The 20113-nt window shown below is 44.9% G+C and overlaps 2 protein-coding genes across 4 annotated transcripts in view; one reads left to right on the forward strand and one right to left on the reverse strand.

Moving 5' to 3' along the window:
- The first annotated feature begins 9617 nt into the window (after positions 1-9617).
- cmss1 (cms1 ribosomal small subunit homolog) overlaps positions 9618-20113 on the forward strand; it is a 29959-nt gene continuing 19463 nt past the window's right edge. For both annotated transcript variants that reach the window (XM_030112020.1, XM_030112022.1), the window contains exon 1: positions 9618-9734. In XM_030112020.1, the coding sequence (XP_029967880.1) occupies positions 9686-9734 (49 nt within the window). In that variant the 5' untranslated portion in view covers positions 9618-9685. The remainder of the gene's footprint in view (positions 9735-20113) is intronic.
- LOC115403188 (filamin A-interacting protein 1-like) lies at positions 12744-17525 on the reverse strand. 2 transcript variants are annotated; one of them, XM_030112017.1, is made up of 2 exons: positions 17327-17525; positions 12744-16067 (listed from the first exon to the last, which is right to left on the reverse strand). In XM_030112017.1, exon 2 carries the CDS (start codon positions 15749-15751, stop codon positions 13526-13528), a length of 2226 nt encoding a protein of 741 aa, XP_029967877.1. In that variant the 5' UTR covers positions 15752-16067; positions 17327-17525; the 3' UTR covers positions 12744-13525. The 2 variants fall into 2 exon arrangements, with proteins under 2 accessions (XP_029967877.1, XP_029967878.1); XM_030112018.1 differs by lacking the exon at positions 17327-17525 and adding an exon at positions 17116-17247.

Below are 20113 nucleotides of genomic sequence, written 5' to 3' on the forward strand. Positions count from 1 at the left end.
CAGGCTCTAATCTCAATTCTTTCAAAATCCACACCCACGGGGTTTTTTTTAAATTTTATTTATTTATTATTAATTTTCAAACAGTTTGCAGCTTCAACCAACGCCTGCTTCAAGTCACACGGCTTGAAAAGCTTTTTCAGAGTTTACACACCTCTCTGTCCGGACAGTAGAACTTTTATTACCATCATTATTGTAACTACTTTAAATCAACAAAGAAACGTTTGTTTTTGATTTACTTTTAAATTTCAAACAAAATCTGAAAAAAAAAAAAAAAGGTTGTCCTTTGCGAGGCCTGTGGAGAGGACGGATATAAATTCCATAAATTTCACCCGGAGGCGGCTCCACATGTCTGGGACTGTAAAGGTCTCACTCAAAGACAGTAACCCTGATCCTGAGGTCTGGCGAGATGCCAGGGCGGACTCTGAACATCGATCGGACAGCGCGGCACTCGGCGACCTCCAGGATGTCGCCGTCTCCGTCGGTTCGTGTGGCGGACCGCGTGACGGAGTGCGTGGCCTCAGAACTCGCAGCAGATGCGTCCGGAGCCGAGCGGCCGGCCAGTTGGCCGGGGTGACAGTAACTGAGACCTTCATCATGACGAGGCTGCCCTGACACACTCCCCGTCCACAGCACGGCGTTCACTTGTTGATCCCATCTGTGGCCACTCCTGGCACCTGGAGAGGTTTCGTTTTGAGGTAAAAAAGGAAGCTTTTGATTGTTTTTGCATTTCATTGAATGTGTGTCTTTCACTGTTTTGAATCAGACAGTATCTTGCAGATGCGTCTTTCTTATTTTATAACACTCAGACACATAAAACGACTTGAAAAGCAGAAAGAGAACAGAGGAATAAACAGGTTAATGAGCGTGAGGAGCCCGGGCCGCGGCGCATGTCCGTGCAGGTCAGGCTCGGCCAGATGCTCATGAATACGACCTGAAGCGCCGCTCGGCTCGTCGGTGGCCAGCTTCTCCACGGCTCAAGGTCGCTGCCTGTTTGTACTTGTGGCAAACTTGCTGTCAAGCCACTGCCCGCCTCGCCGACCCCCCCGCTCTACCTGCGGCATACCGACTTGACAGTTATTGTGTTTTAATTCACATTCATTTGACTCATAAGTTTATTTTTTTTTTAATAGGGAAAAGCTTTTCTTCTATACATATTCTTTACAAAGTTATTGCACAACTCATCTATGTATGGATCTTCTCTAAAGCTTCGTCCGGCGCAGGGACACCGGCTCTCTCGTCCGATCCTCAGGGGTTCAGTGGGGCTCAGGTCAGGATGCTCGCTCTCCTCCACCGGATACAGGAGGCATTCTCCGATAAACCCCGCTGTGGCTCCACGGGTCAGGGTCTGATCCCGGCCGGGGGAGAAATGGGATTGACCCTGCTTACAGAACCTTCTCTTGAAATCTCTGCACCGAAGAGTGAAAACCAAACACACATCTGTCAGCAGCTGGAGCCCTGGAAGCTCAGAACGACTCTTCCGCTAATCCCACAAATGTTTACCATCTAAAAGGATAAATAATCAAGTTTTCCAAAGATTTATCACCAAGAAGCATTGAAGCAACACAAATGCCACCAAAAACTGAAGTGACTGCTTTGTATGAGACAAAAGAAGAGGAGGAAAAGTAAAGAGAGTCTGGGAGCATTTCTAATAAAGAGAGGATCCATTTTTATCTGTGGAAACATATTAGAGTGAGAGCAGGTAGGAAGCCCGGGCCTCTGTGGATGTTTTCTAATCAGCACACAACTTTTCAAAGGCACAATTAGTCTGTGTCCTTCCTCACTTCCTCCGTGTTCCGCAGGAGAAAAAAGCAACGTAACAGAGGAGATGGCAACCAAAAATAACACATATTGTGATCCTTAAAACAAGGAAGTGGAGGAACAGCTGCTTACAACAAAATAAACACATTAAGAGCGGCGCTCCGCAGCGTGTAATCACCGCAGAGCGGAGAGACAGCTGCCCGCTTTTAATTACAGTAATGCTCGTCTTCTTCTGGTATTCTGACAACTTTCACAACTCCTTTCTTTTTGGGATCTGTTTGCATATTCATCTCTTCTCTGTGTGTGTAGAGCTAAAGTGTTGGGGGTTTGAGTTTTTTCTGTCGACCTTGAGGTCAGACAGGCTATGGACTCCTATTCTACACAGCTGAGGCACAAAGGTCGGCTCATTTCTTTGGAAAAAGTCAGTCTTGTGTCCATCAAGGCGGCCGTCTTGGCGTGCAGTCGCCTTAATCTCCGAGTTGAGGTTTTGGTTTCTTGTATTTATTTATCTTCTACGTGAAATGCATCATATTGTGTTCATATTCTGTTTGCTCGCCGCAGCCAGCTGGGAGCTGTTAAACATTGTGCCGTTGTTTCTTGAAACAATGATAATCATGATAAATACCCACTTAAACCTATTTCTAAGATGCCACTTATATATTCAAGGAGAGAGTGAAATTAAACTCAGGTGGAAACGTGTCGCCGAAGACTGCAATCAGCACAGAGGGACACCTCAAAGACAGGGAGGGGAAGCGAGACGGTGCCAAACCGGATCCTGACTCTGAGGAACTGGGTCGCTCCAGACCAGGTGGATGGGCGAGGACCGTCAGGCGGAGGACAATTCTCTGAATTCATTTTCAGCTGAGAGAGTGGTGATTCAGACGAGACAGCCGACTGTGGACAAACATCCAGGATGAACTTCCTCCGTGGCTGCTGGTGTACCTCAGGGAAAGCAGGTGGGAGGTGTGACTGATGAATGCAGACTCTAATATCCGCCGTCCGAGCAGCCATCAGGCCGGTCACCGTTTATAGAAACAATCATTTCACCGAGCGTGTTTGATGCAGTAGCAGAGAAGCGGGCCATGACGCCTGCTCAGAGGAGGCTCACTCACTGCGTCTCATATTGATCATAATAAGACGGCAGTTCTGTAGCTGCCCCTCATTTCTGCCTCGACTCCGTTGAAATGCTTCTTCTTTATTGTTCCAGAAGCACTAATGGATGCGAGAAGTGAGATTCAGGTCAAATCGCTTTCTTATTAAGTCCCGGAGCTCCCATTTAACGAGTGAAGCAGAAATAAACCTGACGTTTTTATTTGAAAATATGTTTTTATATATATGAATGTACATTCATGTAAACATTTAATCACTGTTTTTATTGGTCTGTGATGCTGGTTTAATGTCAGGAATAAGACTTTTCTGTGGCTTTGCTTCCCCCTCTCATCTTGAGGATATTAAAATCTTCCTGATGCTGTCAGAGTCTTGCCTCGGCGTGCGTCTCATGCACAGCCTGATATTGCACATGTACAGAAAATGCTACGTTTTGTGTTTCAGCGTTGTTCAGCCGGATTCCTCAGTGCAGAGCTACGACACCGAAACTGATTCAGAAATGTTGATTCCACTGACAAATCACATCTTCACCTCTTCACACTTGAGTCACGTTCACCTGTTCACACAAACCAGTTTCCATGGTCGTCATGCCAGGGGCTCGACCAGCGGGAGCAACTCAAAGCTCAACAGCATCGAGAGGGCGAAACGGAGATTTAACCACCAGCCTACCAAATCCACCAGCTGAGCCACGGCTGCTTTAACAAAACACATTCACTCCTGAGAGGTCGTTTGGATTGATTGAAATATCCAGTGATCATCTTCTGTAATGATTATGACCTCCTCTTTATTTTCCCACGCTGCCCTTGGATCGCTTATGTCTGAGGACAGTTTCTCCATTCGGTTGTTATGCTGACGACATTCAGGTTTATATTGTTTTTATTGCGACGTGTTTGTGCTTTCATGTTATTGTATTTTAACGTATTTGTAGTTTTTCTGTATTTTTAATCCTCACTGCATCACTGCATCAATTTTCTAGGCATTTCATTTTTGTTGTTGTTTTTTTTTTGTTGTTGTTTATGATTCTTTCTTTGAATTGTTTTGCTGAAAATATTAGCAAGACGTTTTAATTCTGAGTGGATTTCAAGAGGCGGAGTGCCTTTTCACAGGTTAGCTAATTAACATGAAGGAAACACATCTTAGACTTGGACAAATTTCCCAGAGGTCTATGAAAAAACGAAGAAAAGAAAAAACAGGATTGTGCTTTTTCCAGCACATTGTTCCTGGAGAAAATGCAACCAAACAATGAACAGAGAGAATGACAAATGAGGAAAAGAGCAGTGTTTTACAGGCACCGTTCTTAATTACATACAAAGCTGCCATTTAGAGCCCATTGTCCTTCCTGAAAGCTGGCAGACCTTAGCAGAATGTGTTGACTGCATCCTTCCTTTCTCCTTCTTTATTTGTTTTTCTTCCTCCGTTTTTGTGGGTTACGAGGCAGAACCGACTGTGAACTCTTTATAATTTCCACGGTAATCAGTTTGTCCTTTTGCTGCGGCAAAGCTTTAATCAAACATCTCGCAGCCTCGACTGGCCACAAATGTGTTGTTCCGACAGAAAAACAAAAAGGCATACAATTACTCCCGGAGGACCCGTCCCTCCTCTCTGCTACAGCTGCAGGAAAGACGGCCCAGCTCCAAACACCTCCTCCTCCTCCTCCTCCTCCTCCTCCTCCTCCTCCTCTCTCTCCCTCCCAGCCTGGACAGTAATGACAGAGGATGTAAAGATGGGTTTTGTAATCTACACAGTGTTGGAACCGCGTACAGAAAATCCTGGACACATCAGCTTATGAGCAATAAGAAAGTTCTACTGTAATTGACTGTGAAAAGGTCAACATATCATTTTGAAACTCAAATATAACTTATACTGGAGTAGCTTTTTTTTTTTTTTTTTTACCATATAATTAAATGTCAGGGAGAACAAAACTAAACTAAAGCAAAGTGATGTTCTTTTGTTCTCCATGATTATTAATATTGATGCAGGGCAGCATGGTGGAGCAGTGTGTTGGACATTTTCCTGGAGTCCAGCGGGAATTTATAGTTTTAGAGTAATAAAAGTTCGGTAACGCTTTACTTTAAGCACCCGGTATAACACATTATAAGTAGTTATAAACACTCATACATGATCACAATGCTTGATAACTCACTATACAGCACTATACAGCATAGGATTATGGTTAGGGTTAGGGCCTGAAGCACTGGTCTCAGCCACCAAACACCCAGAGTAACCCGGGATGAACGGTCAGCTGGACATGAAGCAGTATGGAAGGCATACAGTCTGCCACCAAGTGAGAAAGGACTGTAACTGTGCATGCAAAACTCACATAAATAGAGCCAATCTAATTAGATCAAATCAACCGAATCTGAGATGACAATATTGAAGAGAACTGAATAAATTACAGGCGCAGACGTTGGAGACAGTAAAACATGGTATCTGTCCAAGTTGATGGCACAGTTCCTAATTGCTTTCAACATCAAATACGGTCTCTGAAGAAGCAGAGCTGTTTGAAAACGACCTTCAGGATAGAACATCAACTAAATGAAGGTTCCTTTCATGCCAAGAAAGCTGATGCACATACATTAAGTCAGTGAAAGTATTCCGCTGAACGTTCTCAGCCCATGAAGAAAAGACTGACCTCCTGCCAGCGTTTAACTCCTATGAATGAGCAGCTAGTGTGTGGGTTTGTCTCCAGTAGATGTTTCAGAATAAAACGTTGAACCATTTTAAATGGCTGCTGGAGAAAAGCTCGTTTCACACATCTGCACACTGCTGGATATCTCTTTAGATTCGTGTGTACAAGAGCTGCCTGTGTGTGTGAAATCAGGTGTGTGCTCGTCCTGCTTTTGGCATTGTGGTGTGTGTGTGTGTGTGTGTGTGTGTGTGTGTGTGTGTGTGTTGTGGGGTCATATAAGCATCTAAAGTGTCTGAAACATGAGCAGTTCTCTCAGCAAATATTCACTCCATCTGTTTTTCTCTTTAAATAACGATGTACCTGCTTGAGATTGCCAGACCAATTAGTGTCCGTTTTGTCTGCTTTCCCCACAAAAAAAAACAACAACCTTGCAGCGTGGGTAGTACATGAGTCACAGTCCTCTGCTTGTATTTAAATTAAACTTCTATTGAAAAAGATTTGCTCGCTTTCACCATTGCCTGGATCCCTGCTGCTGCTTTGAGGAGTGTTAATGTTTTGAGGGATCTGCAGACTGTCTTCTGCTGTGAGTTACCTTCTGATTTTAAATCATCCTGCATTCGGTAATCTGATCATGTGTGGCAGACTCCATTAAATTCACGGTGGTGCCTCCTTGTCCTTTGACAAACTTAAATCAAACTCAAATCGTAAAATCAAAAGTGGGTTTGATGCTCCATGGGGAAGGGATTTATGCAGACGACAGGTTTAATTTCCACACACAGTCGCAGTGAGTTTTGATTTATTTTTTCAAAATAGGACAGCAAATCAGGAAAAAAACAATAAACCAATAACAACATATATCTCTGCAGTCCGTTTGCGTGAATCATGAAAACAACCATGGGACGTCCACAAGTCAATAAAATTGCGCTTAATACATCTAATAATTAATGAATCGGTGGAGATTCTGCTTGAAACGAAGCAAACATTTGAAACATTTGGAAGCACCAACGAATTAAATCAACTTCCTATTTAGAATTTATTGTACACAAAGCAGCTTTGATACAGCTCAGGCTCAGAGTGAATTTATTTCAAATCAGCCACAGACAACAAGAAAAAGTGACTGGAATAAAGCATTTAAACAGACAGTGTCCTGTTAAAATCACAATGTAACAGTTAAACAAGTCAATTTGAGGCAAACTGGGGATAACATTTACATAAGGAACAATAAAAAACGAATCTAAAATGTGTAAAATTATAAAATATGTGGGAACTTGTTAAGAGTGCAATAATTAAACCCCTGTGGCTTGGAAAATACAAATTTCTGACTTTTTGGTCATATTCTCAAAGAAAAACTGATTTTTATCTTCTTGAAGAATTGCAGTGGCAAACAAAATACATGTGTGAGGTCCGACCTCAACAATGTTAAAAAGGTCGATTTTTTTTCCCACCAAAGTATCAAAATCAGCATTTAGTATTCAGATTTTTACCTAGAATCCAAACTGAGTTAAAATTTTAGTATCCTGACAAGACCACTTGTTGCAGTGGCAACACTTGACTCTGTCCACAGATTCCGATTTGGAAGACACCGAGTGTGACGTCATGACAGTGCTGTGACATCATCAGGCCCAGAGGCGGCCCTGCTGTGAGCCTGCTGGGCTGGTATCATTCGACGTGCGAGAGCGTGTCGAGGTACAGCGGCTGGAAGAGCTTCAACAGCGAGTTCAACCATGTCCACTTCGAGAGAACGCCCTCCATCCAAAATGGGTCGATTTTCACCCTATACCATGGAGAAGTCCAGGGAGATGAGAGAGAGAAAGACCGGCAGGCTGATCGCAGAAATCAACAGACTAGAGTCACTGTTGGACGCTGAGAAACGACGGAACATGCAAGAAAGGCGGGTTCTTTCTGATAAACTGGCAGAAATGACGGCTGAGATGCAAAGACAGAGGTCCCAGAGAAGGCTGTTGATAAAGAGTCAAGTGCCTGGCCTGGTCCAGCTGGAGACCCTGACTGCCGAGGTTCAGCAGCTGACTGAGGAAAACAGGGCTCTCCGGAAGCAGCTGGGCGCAGGAAGCGCCGGCCCGTGAGCCCGGGCAGAGAGGACTGCAGCCTTCCACCCGGAAAAAAGGCCAAACGGGACGAGTCAAACGAGCAGGAGGAGCTCCTCCTAAACTTCATCCAACCCCAGCAAGAGAAGAAGCTGGAGTCGCTCTTCGCCGTCCAGCGTGACGAACAAGAGGAGCAGGACGTCATCTCAGTTCACCTCCCAAGTCCTGAAAGGCTTTACTCGTGCAGCTGTGACACCTGTGAAGTCTGTGTGAAAACTCCTCCAGAGGGTGGGAAGATACAACGGCCGCAGAAAAGAGGCCGTCCCTTCAGCGGCCAGAGAAAGACACGGAAACCCTGGACCAGAGCGGGAAAAGAAACAAATGAGGAGCAACGAGTCCGTCACTTCGGGGGCCAGAGAAAGACATGGAAACCATGGAAGAGGAGCACGAAGAGAAAAAAACGAGGATCCAGCTAAAAACCACCTTGATGCCACTTGCCCCCTCCATGTAGAGTGGCCACAAGCACAAAGTGAAATGAAACATCGTGGAGTTCGACAAGTTGATGGAGGATCGAACAAAATGGAGGGTGGAGGACAACAAAGAACTGAAAAAAAGAACCAAATATAACTGCATGTTGAGAAAAATATGTGTTCTATGTGTATTTCTATGTGAGTAAAATGGAAATATATTTATTTCCAAGGCGTGTGTGTTGGATTCAACCCTTTCTTTTAATACATGTTGTGCTAGTCTGGTTAGTTTTGACTCTGGCAATATATAAACAAATACTCTGATTGGTCAAAAATTCATGGCTATTCACAGAAGCTACATGCGTTGTGATTTGTCAACCTGCCTGAAAGCGACATGTGTTGTGTATGGTCTTTATTCCTGTTGCTGGATGAACAGAATTCAACTGAATGAATGAATATCTGAAGCGTTCATGATCGCAGCAACGCCACAGAAAATGTCAGTTACGGTTGTGTTTGCTACTGTCATGTTTATTGTCAGAAAAAAAAAGTTGTGGCCCATCCACCAGCCCAGAACACACTGGCCGTTCAGGAAACCTCCCGATGGACAGCCTGCCCCGGTCAACACGCAAAAAATAAACTCAGTATCCAGAAAGAAAAAAATGGAGCTACTAAATTATCAGAATTCGGGTTTGTTCTGAAGCCAAAACGTCCCTATGGTAGCCAGAATCACATTACTCCTTTTCAGTCATTTTTAATTACATTTGCATGCAGTTTTGCGAGTTCATATTTCTGTATATGGAGGACCACAACAATTCTTGAAAGGTCCAGTTACCTGGACCTGTGTCAAGCAGTGAACAGTAGGGGTGTGCCAACTAAGGCACCTCACCATTCCATTACAATTCAGGGAGCTACGATTAAATTATTCAACAATTATCACGATTTTTGAAGCATCTGTTTTCTTTTTGGTGGCACCAATGTAGTTCCAAATACATGTTGCAAAATTAGAAATTGAAGGGAGATTAGTCACTATTTTCAGATACCTTTACTGTCAGAAATTGTGTGTGACAAGCAATATGAACAATTTGAACATAAATCAAAAATATATGGAACAAGACAGTTAACCTCTCATGCTTATGAATTGAGACATTAACTTTCGCCTGCCCTTTCAGTTTCAGAGTTTATTATTACCAATCTAATAGGGAGGTTATAGTGCAAAAAGCATATTTCACACACAATTAAGAAAAACAAACAAGTGACAGCAAAAGATTAATTACAATATGAGCAAAAGTTAAAAGATCAGAATTCTGAGAAACAAGTCAGAAATGTTAATCTTTTTCTCCCTAATCCTCTTCCCTGCAGTTTTAATTCAATAAACTTCATTATAAGACGAGCATCCTCACTGATACGTTCAATGTCTGAATATAGGTGTCGTAAAAACACCTTTCATAAAATTAACTGAGGAGTTTTAGAAAATTATGTGTCACATTTCTATCAAAATGTTTACAGCATGTTTAAAGTACCACAAATCATCAATAATATCATTAGTTTAGCTCACACGATGTAAATATTGACGTTTCTAAACCTTTGCTCTGAGTTTGAAACGTGTTGTTCGTGAACGCAACCCCACCACGCTGTCTTAGCGGTATATTTGGATTCGTTCGGTTTCCAAATCAGGGAAGATGGGAGACGATCTGGGCGACGACTGGTGGACACAAGGGGGGAATTCAGGTATTTATCTTGGCTCCCGTGTGTCTGATTCCATGGAGTGTCCGAGAGGTTTGGTGCGGACCTGTTTCGTCGACAGAACGTGTCGGGTTTGCAACAGCTGATGGAAGCTAACGATAGCTAGCTAGCTAGTAGCATTAGAAAGTTGTTGTCTGCTTAAAGCTACAGTCTGGAAACACGTGACGACAGGTATGAAGCACAAAGCAGAGGTGCTTCTTGCTTTACCTGGCCCTTGTTGTACGTCGGAATGGGTCGGTTTGTTTTGCTAGGGGAAGCACGAGTTGTTGTTAGCTGAATGTATGTAAACACGTGTGTCACAGAAGTGAAAATGTCCCTGCTAAAGTTGGTCTGGCCTCGTCTTTGGGGCTCTGGACGTCTACCTGAACTCTCCGGGGAGCTGTCACTCACTCAGAAGCTCCTGCTGGCATTAATCTGTTCATATGCTCCTCTCCCTGCAGAGGAGAGTCTCCCTGCGGCTGCTTGATGCTAAACTTGATGCAGTCTGCATGCCAATAGAGGGCAGTCATGTTGTTTAAGGTGATTAGCCTGGCTGTGTTGCAGTGCATTGTGGTGTGTTTATGTTTATTATAGTCAATGCTCTCCTGATTACACACACACACACACACACACACACACACACACACACACACACACACACACACACACCAAATGTCTTTGTGTGTAATTGTATGGGAGTAAGGAGTGTGATTAGTGCATTACTTTGCATTGGCTCTGATTGTTTATAATCCCCGGAGGAAAAATATGACATTTCAGGTCAGACTGCACATTATTTACCTGCAGCAACAGCTCACTCAGTCGTTTCAGTTTGAATCATGCTTTATCGTGACGATGTGTGTTCATAGAAATGAACCACTGTGTTTTGGAGGCCGTCCTTTGTGTATCTAAATGTTGCAGAAAACTACCAGTTGGAAGTATTTACAGTTTCTATAGATATTTTTTTGTAACATATCTGAATTTCTTCGTAAAATGTTTGATGTAAATTTCATTTGGCAGACAGTGTGACACTTTTATCTCAGATCTAGACTCCTTTTACTGTCATTCAAACCACGAGATGTGATGAGAACAAACTGTTTCCCTGGTCAATAAAATCAAATCAATAAAACAACAGAAAAATGTGACTTGATAGAATAAACTAGACTAATGTAAAGATTGAATGAATTAAGATGAGAAATCTGTAATATATTGTGCAGCATATAGTCTCAGCTGGTCTGGCCCTTTAAACAATTACTGAATCATTTTATTAAAGATATTTTGAACAACCTGAATTTCACCGTGGTCACATTGGGAGTAGTCGTTTCTTATTTAAACTTTGCCGATGTGGTAATTCTGTGGGATTGATTGGAGCCTCTGGTGGGCTGGAATACATGTTTTACACCCCTAAACTGTACATTGAATCATTCAGAGGATTAGAGCTTGTGCATGAATGTGTTTTGGGAATTTCCTTAATTAAAATCTGTATGTGGAAACATTGACCTGCGTTATCAGCAGTTTTCCATTCCTCTGTCCTCTGTTCACGGCTGTTTTCTCGGTGAGCGCTCGATCTTTTTGTTGTGGGATTCCCTGTGGCTCCGATGTGACCTGAGAGGATTCCAATGAGACAGAAACAAATGATGTCTCACACCGTCATTTTCACTCCTTCAGATTTGTTGTTCCTGTAAAACATGGTAACTTTTCCCCAAAGCCTGATGGAGCTTGCTTTTGTCGCGTTATAGCATCGTGAACAGGGATCATGTGGCTCATTTTCACTGCTCATACAGTCATGCAGATTAGAAAGAGGAAAAGTGTTGAGATTTTTGCAGGTTCGATGCGTTATTTTATTTTTTTGTAAACCTGCTTATTCTGAGAGATTTGTACGCCGTCTTTCTGTAGATTGGCCCTTTAAACGGACTGGCATCCCATCCTTATGCGTATTTAAATCACACCAGCGCTTGACGGAGACGGTGTAAGACTTGCGGGAAATCGACAAGGCAGAAAAGGAGAGCTGACGTCTCTCAGATAGACCATGGGATCGACTTTGAAGTCTTAAGAAAGAAGCAGCGATTTACAAGAGTCTGTATGACTTCTGTGCGGATGTGTCTGGTGGCTAAACGCTCCCAATGATGACAAACACACTCGTGAGTTCTATCAAGCTGCGTCCTGCCCCGAACAGCTGCAAGACGCCTCGTCTCACCTCGTCAGTTGGTGATATCATAGTTAATACCATCGTACACCCAGTGAGGTGGCTTCCAGCCAGCTGCAGGAGATGAGAAGCAACCCCCCCAAATACACACACACACACACACACTACTGTCAGCCTGTCTGTATCGAGATGAATCAGCCTATCAAAAGTCTGGTACCCAGAACCAACTCATGACAAATAGCCTTACGTCTTAAAATAATGTTTGTCTAATGACGGTAGTGCTGAATGTCGAGTCGAAAATGGCGAAACACAGATCATGACTTGATGCTTGCTGAGTGCTGTTTAGTTCCTGCAGAAGTTATACCTTCACCTCAGGATGGGGTGGTGGGTCCGCTTCCAATCCCAAGGGTCATGGTTCGATTCCCCAGCTCACTCTGACCACGTCTGAAATGGTCCCTGGGTAAAAGTCTGAACACTGGATTAATTCCAGTGGAGGTCGAGGATGTTTTATGGGAGCCTTTGTCGTGTGCGCGTGTGCAATTGTGTATCTGTATGGCAAGTGATATGGTGTAAGTGTTTTGAGACTGCTGAACCAGTAAAAATGTGCTATATATTAAAAGAGTATTTATATTCAATTAAAAAAAGTCAGTTTTGTCTCCAAATTCCTGCTATATTTTTCTCATACTTACCCTCCAGAAAATATCAGACTTTAAACGGATATTTTTAATTGCAGTAATTGTCATTGGTCTGTCTTCTACACACTTTCTGTATTGCAGTTTGGCTGGTCAAAAGTTAAACAGCCCGACTTGACATCAGCATCGTTACTGTGTGCTTAATGATATTTATGTGACACTCAGACAACTTGACTCAAGTACATTTGTCAAACATACATTTATTAACGGGAGAAAGACTCGAGATCGGTGCAAGTATATAAGCAGGAGGCTCACTGCAGCTGTCAGAAGTCACCCAAATAAAGTGTCCTTCCCATGTGAGCGGGGACGGGTGGCTGGCTGGACATGACATGTGCGGAATGCTTTTATATCTTCACAGCGGCTGAGTAGAAATGAAGGAAGTGGTTTAATAGATGTAGGAAGCTGTTTAGAAAAGTGTTTAAATGTTTACAAGTTTTCCGCTTCTATTAGGTTATACTGTGCAGGGTTAGGCTTTGATAATTACATTTAAGGCTTATTTTTCCCTCATCATAGAAGAGGTAGTAAAGCCTGAACAGACACAGCGAGCGTTGAGAGTTTCATTGTGTCAGAAAACCATGTCGAGGAAAAGCAATTCATCTTTTTTCCCTTTTAAAACTGAACTGTGTTCAGCTTTTTTAGTTGCTCCGACTCTGCTGGTTCCAGTTTGCTTGTGCTTCAACTGAAAGGAAGAGAATAACTGACAACAAAAATGTATTTAATGAACAGATTAAAAAAAAAAAAGAATAATGGAACAGAGCATGATGGAAATGATGTCTCACATATCCGGAGGCACACAGGTCATACAGACAGTTAAAGTCAGGAAGTCATGTGATATACGAATACTGGCAAGAAAAAAAAGAAAGAAAAGCTTTTTTTTTTTTTTTGGTCATTGTTACATAATACATCTGGCTTTGGATGGTCATTAATGGCAGGATGCGCGTCACTTCTGGAAACGTTTCCAGCTAATCGCAAAGGCCGCTGACTGTGATGTTTGAGGAGTGTGATGCCGGCGAGCTCGCGGGGGAGATGGTGATGCTACTCGTGATCTTTCCGACGCCTTTTACGTGGCAGCCGTTGGCCAGCACTTGAGTCCTTTGCTCGTGTCGCACGTAGTACGGCCCGACGGGCTGCGTGACGCCGTGGGTCACGCCGTTCAGGGACTGGATGTAGGGGCTCCCCAGGTGAATGTGGATCTTATTATCCTCCGTGGTGATGATACCCGGGCTGCCGTCAGTGCTGCTGGATTTCTGATGCTGCCAGCTGTTTTGGCGCTCCGGGGTCTTGCAGAAGACGGCCTGATTTGCGACTTCGGCGGGCTCTGGAGAGCAGGTCCGCACTGCCACTATCTGGATGGGTGAGTTGCAGTGGTCGGGCGTGACGGAGCGCGACGAATCTGGACTCAGGACCCGAGAGGTGGCCGATGGGGAGCCGGTGCAGTCGGGGCTTGAAGACGGGCTCTTGGGATTACCTGCAGGTGGCCCGGAGTTCTGGATGATGGTGATTCTCTGCTTGGGCGAGGCTCCGGTGGTGGGGATGAGCGCCGTGCTGGTGTAGGATGTGGCTGCGTCTCCCGTGGGGCTGCTGATCTCCAGTGTGGCCGTGTTGAGGATGTGGTGCGGCGTCACCTTGATGTGTAAGGGCTGCCCCGGCGTGTGCGTTAGCGTCATCACGTCTCCGTTAGCCGTCTGGTGCATGTCGATTCCCGCGTGGCCGCTGTACTGGCTCAGGTTGTTGTTTGCGCTGTTCAGACTGTTGAAGTTGTTGACGAGCGAGCGCCTCCTGTTCAGGCCCTCGGAGTTGTGATTGGGGTCTTCGTCACCTTGTTCCTCATCCAGTCTGTCACTGTCGCCCCGGTAGGTTGGAAGAATGCTCTCAGCGGGTTCGGTCTGGACCTCTTTGGTGGTCTGATGAGGGTTTGAGAACTCTCTGTTGGCGACGGGCGTCACGTTCTTGATTCGTCGGTACCGGTCCAACTCGCCCAGCAGTTCCTCCATCTCTGTGGCCAGCTCTTTGTTCTTTGCTTCTTGCTGGGACAGCCTTCTCTGCAGCGTGGACTGATCCATCTGCACCCTGCAGATGGATTCCTCCGTTCCCATCAGTTTCTGGAGTTTCTCTTTCAGGGCGTCCACCTCTCTGGTTAAAAGCCTGGACTTGACTTGCTCCTTCTGAAGGCGGCAGAGGAGGACGTGCTCCTGGTTGACCTCCTGCTTCTCTGCCTGCTCGTACCGGGAGAGCTCTCTCTTTGCCACCTCCAGCTCGTCGGTCAGAGCCCGAGACCGCCGCTGCTCCTCCTTGAGCCGTCTTTCCAGGGTCTCAAAGCCTTCCTCCACTTTCAGCAGTTCACCCTCCAGGTCCTCCTTGTCCTGGAGCTTCTTTCGGAGTTTGTCCAGCTCCTGGGTCAGTTCCTTAACTTTGTTGTCCTCGGACTGGCAGTGATGGGCAGTGCTGTTTGCAATAGAGCTGTACTTCTCTTCCTTTTCTTTCCAGTTCTCTAAGACCTGTAGCCTTTTCTTCATGACGGTTATTTTGCTCTGCAGCTCTCTGTTTCTCTCCTCTTCTATTTCAAGTCTGTCTTGCAGCGCGCGTCTTTCCTTAACTATCCCCTTAATCTTTTCTTCTAAATCTGTCTTGCTCTTTACTGCTTGCTGCTTCTCCTCTCTCAGCCTCTCTGTCATTGTTGCCAAGTTACTTTGTTCGCTTCTTTTGCCCTCCTTCCTGTGGAGCTTCTCCTCGGCTTGTCGAAGCCTCTCAGCCATGCTCTTTCTCTCCTCCACCAGAGCCACAGTCAGCGATCTCAGCTTGCTCAGGTCCTGTCGAATCACCATTTCACTCTTCTCCAGTTGGCCCTCGACTGCCTCCAGCTCTCTCACCCTGAGTTTAAGAGTATCAAGCTCATCAGACAGCGCCTTGCTCGCCTCTCTCTCTCTCTCCAGGCTGCTCTTTAGAATACTGCAGTCCTGTTTGCTTTTGCCTAAAGCCTCTTCGATCCTGTCCAACTCGCTGATTCTGCGGCTGAGCTCATCCACCTCCACCTTCAGGCTGCGGCAGTGGCTGGCCTCGTTGGCCAGCCTGCGGTCCAGCTCCTGACACTGGTCGGCCATGCGTATGAGCTCCTCGTCCTTCCCTTCCATCTCCACCACCCTCCTCCTCAGAACCTCCACCTCGGACAGCAGGCCCGGGGCCGTCATGCTGCTCCAGCCCTGCTGGAGGACGGAAGCTTGATTGCTGCCCTGCGGCCCGAGATGTGGGGATCTGAACTCCTCTTCCACTGTGGACCGAGCAGCGCTGACCTCCTCTTTGATATGGTCGGTGATGGCAGTCAGTTCTCTAACTCGACGCCGGTGTTGCTCCAGCCGTTGCCCCAGACGCCGTTGCTCTTTTATAACCAGCAGTGCGAAAGCCTTCAGCTGACTCAGCTCCTGTTTTAGAACTGATAGTTCTCTTTCATTTTTCTGCTCTTTTATTTCCTGGTATTCTTTCTCCTTCGAAAGCAGAAGCTTCAGTCTGTAAAAGAAGAAAAAAAAAAAAACATGTCAAACAGAAAAAAATGGCTACGTTCCATGATGGAACTGTGTCCTTGTCTCGAAGGATTTTTTTCTCGTGTTTTCATGTTACAGTACATATTTTCTTAACTTTAAACACGAGAACCTATAAAATCCAACTGAGATTTCTGCTGTAGCAGCAAATGCTTTCTTTATTTCTTGAACATCGTTCTTTGCGTGCCCGTCAGCCGTAATGCATGCAGATCCGTGTCTGTATCTCTGTACCGACGCCGCGTCTCTCTCGGCAGCCTACATCCAGTGCAATGTTTTGACTAGCATGGCAGATGGTTCCTTGGCAGGGAGTGTTTGTTAATTAAGAAGTTCCTCTACCCTTGAGTGCCCTCAACACTGCACCCAATCACCCTCCTTCTGTGCACCTCAAATGTCACCCCATTTCCAGCTAGGAGAGGCAGGAATTCCCCCCTGCTCTTTAAGTAATTACAGACTGGCTGCTTTCGACAAGTGCAGTCGCTCCACACGTTTCCCCTCTACGCATCGCAGAGGCATTAAGAAAAAAAAAAAAAAAAAAAAGCATTTCACACACTGTAAATTCTGTGCCGTGTCTCACTGAATTAAGACTCGCTCTCAAGCATTTTCACTGTTTTCTTCAAAGGCTGCCTAGAGGGGTTTTACAGAGTTTTGAAATCTAGTTTCGCTAATATATCACTTCAGACTTCTCAGTTTTAGAGGCATATTTCTCTGACAGCGTCATGTGAGGTCTTTTTTTTCCTGATAAATAGTTGCTATCAATATGTCAGCCGAATATATTAGGTGTTCAATGTAAAATACATGTTTTGTGAAACATGTACTTCTTTCTTTCTTTTTTTTTTGGACACAGAAAGCCAAATACTCGGAGTGTTTCTCACTTACTCTTCAGATACGCCACTGAATGTCTGGCAAGGCAGTGCTAAATTCTTTGCAAGAGAAGAACTTGACTTGAAGTTAACACTCTCGAATGTGAGAATCACAAATAGTCAAGAACGGCAAAGCAGTGACTAAAACTTGAATACCGTGATCTCTGTCCATGAAGAGAGTCAATCAAGTGTTGTATTCCTGTTGTTTGGTGTCCATGGAGCTTTGCAAAGCCATCTCTGTTTTTTGCGGAGTTGCTCGACTCCTCCTTTGCTCCCAAGCACTTCTTATGAATCAGATTTTAAACTTTCCAAGGTTTCTCAACGCGTCTTGCATCTTTTCTGGTGTCGAACAGTTTTTCGCCCCTACCTGCTCTCCTCAGCTGGCCCGCGTCCTTTTTTTAAAGAATCCTCAGAGGGAAAAAGGGTTTCTTGTCGTTCACCTCTCCTTTTCCCGGAGATCCCAGTGATGTGGACATTCCATCCGGAAAACCAAACATTATGAGAAGTGCTCTGCACACGGAGTCTCACTCACAGTCAGTGGCGCCCATTACATCATCAACAAGTCCTTATATGGGACTGTACAGCCTCTACTGCTCTGAGTGTGTGTGTGTGTGTGTATGTGTGTGAGAGAGAGAGAGAGAGAGAGAAAGAGAGAGAGAGAGAGAGAGTGTGTGTTTGTTCTGGAGTTCAGCCCATTGCAGATGAGGTCATTGTGTAGCCATGCCAAAGAGGCTAATGGGAAGGACAGAGTGTGTGAGTGTGTGAGAGAGTTTGTGTGTGCAAACGCACTTGTAAAAAAAAACAAAAAAAAAACCGGAGCTCCAATCAGATTTCAAACTTAAATAAAAAAAAAGATAGCAGTTTGCATAATTACTTTTAACAAACTTGTGTGTGTGTGTGTGTGTGTGTGTGTGTGTGTGTGTGTGTGTGTGTGTGTGTGTGTGTGTCTGTTTTAAGAAGGGAGACATGTTTTGTGAGTTGTAGCTGCTTCGCCTGAGGCCTGATAACCTGACTGGGAGATGACGACATCAGTTCATCGGCCCTCAATTACATCCATATGTCTCTCTGTCTCTCTCGCTCTCTCTCTATCTCGCTCTCATGCTCTCTCTCTCTCTCTCTCACCCTCTCTCTGTCTCTCAAACTCTTTCTCTCTCTCTGTTTCTCTCTCTCTCTCTCTCTGCCCCCTCCAACTCTTTCCTTCCCAAAACTCTTTGTCTGTCATACTCTTCCTCATCTCCCTCTCTCCGGTTGTGACTGCAGTTTTTAACCACACTCTCCTCTTCTCGATCTGTTTGTTGTTTGCCCAGGTCGTTCTGAAATGACGGGTTATGCTGCTCTCGCAGGCCGTCTTAACCCACACAACAAGAGCGGCGAAAATGGTGAATGGAAAAAGAGAATCAGTCACCGTGTTTTCGGTCGTTAGGTGATAGTCGTAAAAGTTCTCCTGGAGAAAAACAAAAATATAGGTCTGCCCCCCCCCCCCCCCCGATCACTTATTTGCACTGTGGCTCCTCGTTGCTGCTTTCACTGGGAAATAAACCTCTGGTGGTATTTCTTTTCTGTCAAGCAAACCCGAGCAGGCCCCAAACAAAAGAGAAGTATTCCCTGTGTGACATGTTGCCATCACAGAAGAATTCACACAACAGCCAGAAAAGTGCACTGAAAGTTCCCTTTTCAGGCGTTCATGTTCCCATGCTTTTAACGCCAGACATGCATATCCACTCCGATTGACGATTTGCAGTGTGCGCGTGAGCAGGGGTGCCAAACACGAGGCAGAAAATCTTCACGCCGAAAGGCCGCTGGGCCGGGGCATGACAGAGACGGTGACGGGGAATCTCGCCGATCAGGAGCCGGAGGAAGTCCGAACGCGGTGCCAGCGGAGGACTGAGGGTTCCTCTCAGCGTTGTTTCAGCACGACTCCCTGACGGCAGCGGCAGTTTGCATTACTAACCTCTTAGGTTTTCGTCTAACATGTGAATTCCTTCCATTACAGACACTGCTGCCTTCAATTAAAGCTACTAACCATGGCGGTTGCATAAGTTAGAGCAGCGCTCTGCCTGGTTGGCATCCGCTTTAATCGCCCGGTTTGCTCAGGACAGACCTGGCTGCTCGCTTAAAACACCGATAACATTTCAGAATGTTCCTGGCACTTAGAGTTGATTATCCAGCGTAGCTAAACTTGTTGTTGGGAACCATTATAATCTCTTTCTGGAGCTGTCTTAGCAAGGCGCCGATTATTCATATTAATGAGTTCGTTTTCGTTTCCCCCTCACTTTAATGTATGATTGTAGAATTTATAAGTGCACCATCAATACAGGCCTGTTGTTTTAGTCAACTCATTCTGTTCTCTGCAGAGAATACCCAGGGAGCAGTTTGTTCCCCCCCTTTAGCTGAAGTATTTTTATTGCAGGGAGGGATGAAATCTGCCTCTGACTGTGAGTTTTACTTTGAACTTCAACAATCCCTTTTTTATAAATCCTCATGTGTAGACTTGCCATCGTCATACATGTTCTATTTGCGCTCTCGGGTCGTAGCTTGTTGTATAATCGTGATTTCTTTTGAACGCATTTCACTTGAATTATCAGACTGCATGTTCATTTTAAGCATCTCTCTTCAGTGAAATCCCTCTCTGTGTTTTCTTTGCTAATCGTACTCTCCATACAATCATCTCTGGAAAAAAAATACTTTTTATTTGGTGACTCATTAGTCAGCAGCGGTTATTAGAAACTGAACAGCCGAGCCATTTGAAGAATACTTCAACACCAGCGTAAGGAAATTAGACTTTGCCAGAGTTGTTGTTTATTGCCTCCTTTTTTTTTTTTTTTTTTTTTGGAACCCTGTTTGCTTTATTTCACTTCCCCAGCTTTTCTCTTCTGGTGTGAAATTAAAGATAAAAATGCAGACGTTTAAAGCTCCATCGCAGCTTTAAAGAGTTCAAGCACCTCACTCCCAGCCCATTAGTGTAACGCAACTCTTGCTCAACACTCGGGGGATATCTCAAGCTGACTTACGGGATTTGGTTTGAGCAAGTTCAGGCATTTTCTGATGAATTATCATCAGCTGCATGAAAACCAATTTGGCTACTCGCTGTATGTCATTTGTCTAAATGTCCCGGCGCACTCGGCTGTGTGGAGGGAACGTAAACCACACCTTG

The sequence above is a fragment of the Salarias fasciatus genome, chromosome 16 (assembly GCF_902148845.1).
Source record: "Salarias fasciatus chromosome 16, fSalaFa1.1, whole genome shotgun sequence".
Classification (NCBI taxonomy): Eukaryota; Metazoa; Chordata; class Actinopteri; order Blenniiformes; family Blenniidae; genus Salarias; species Salarias fasciatus.

Bases quoted from the DNA above. Each gene is read 5' to 3' on its own strand.
- LOC115403188 (XM_030112017.1), bottom strand. From the start codon at position 15,751: ATGACGGCCCCGGGCCTGCTGTCCGAGGTGGAGGTTCTGAGGAGGAGG.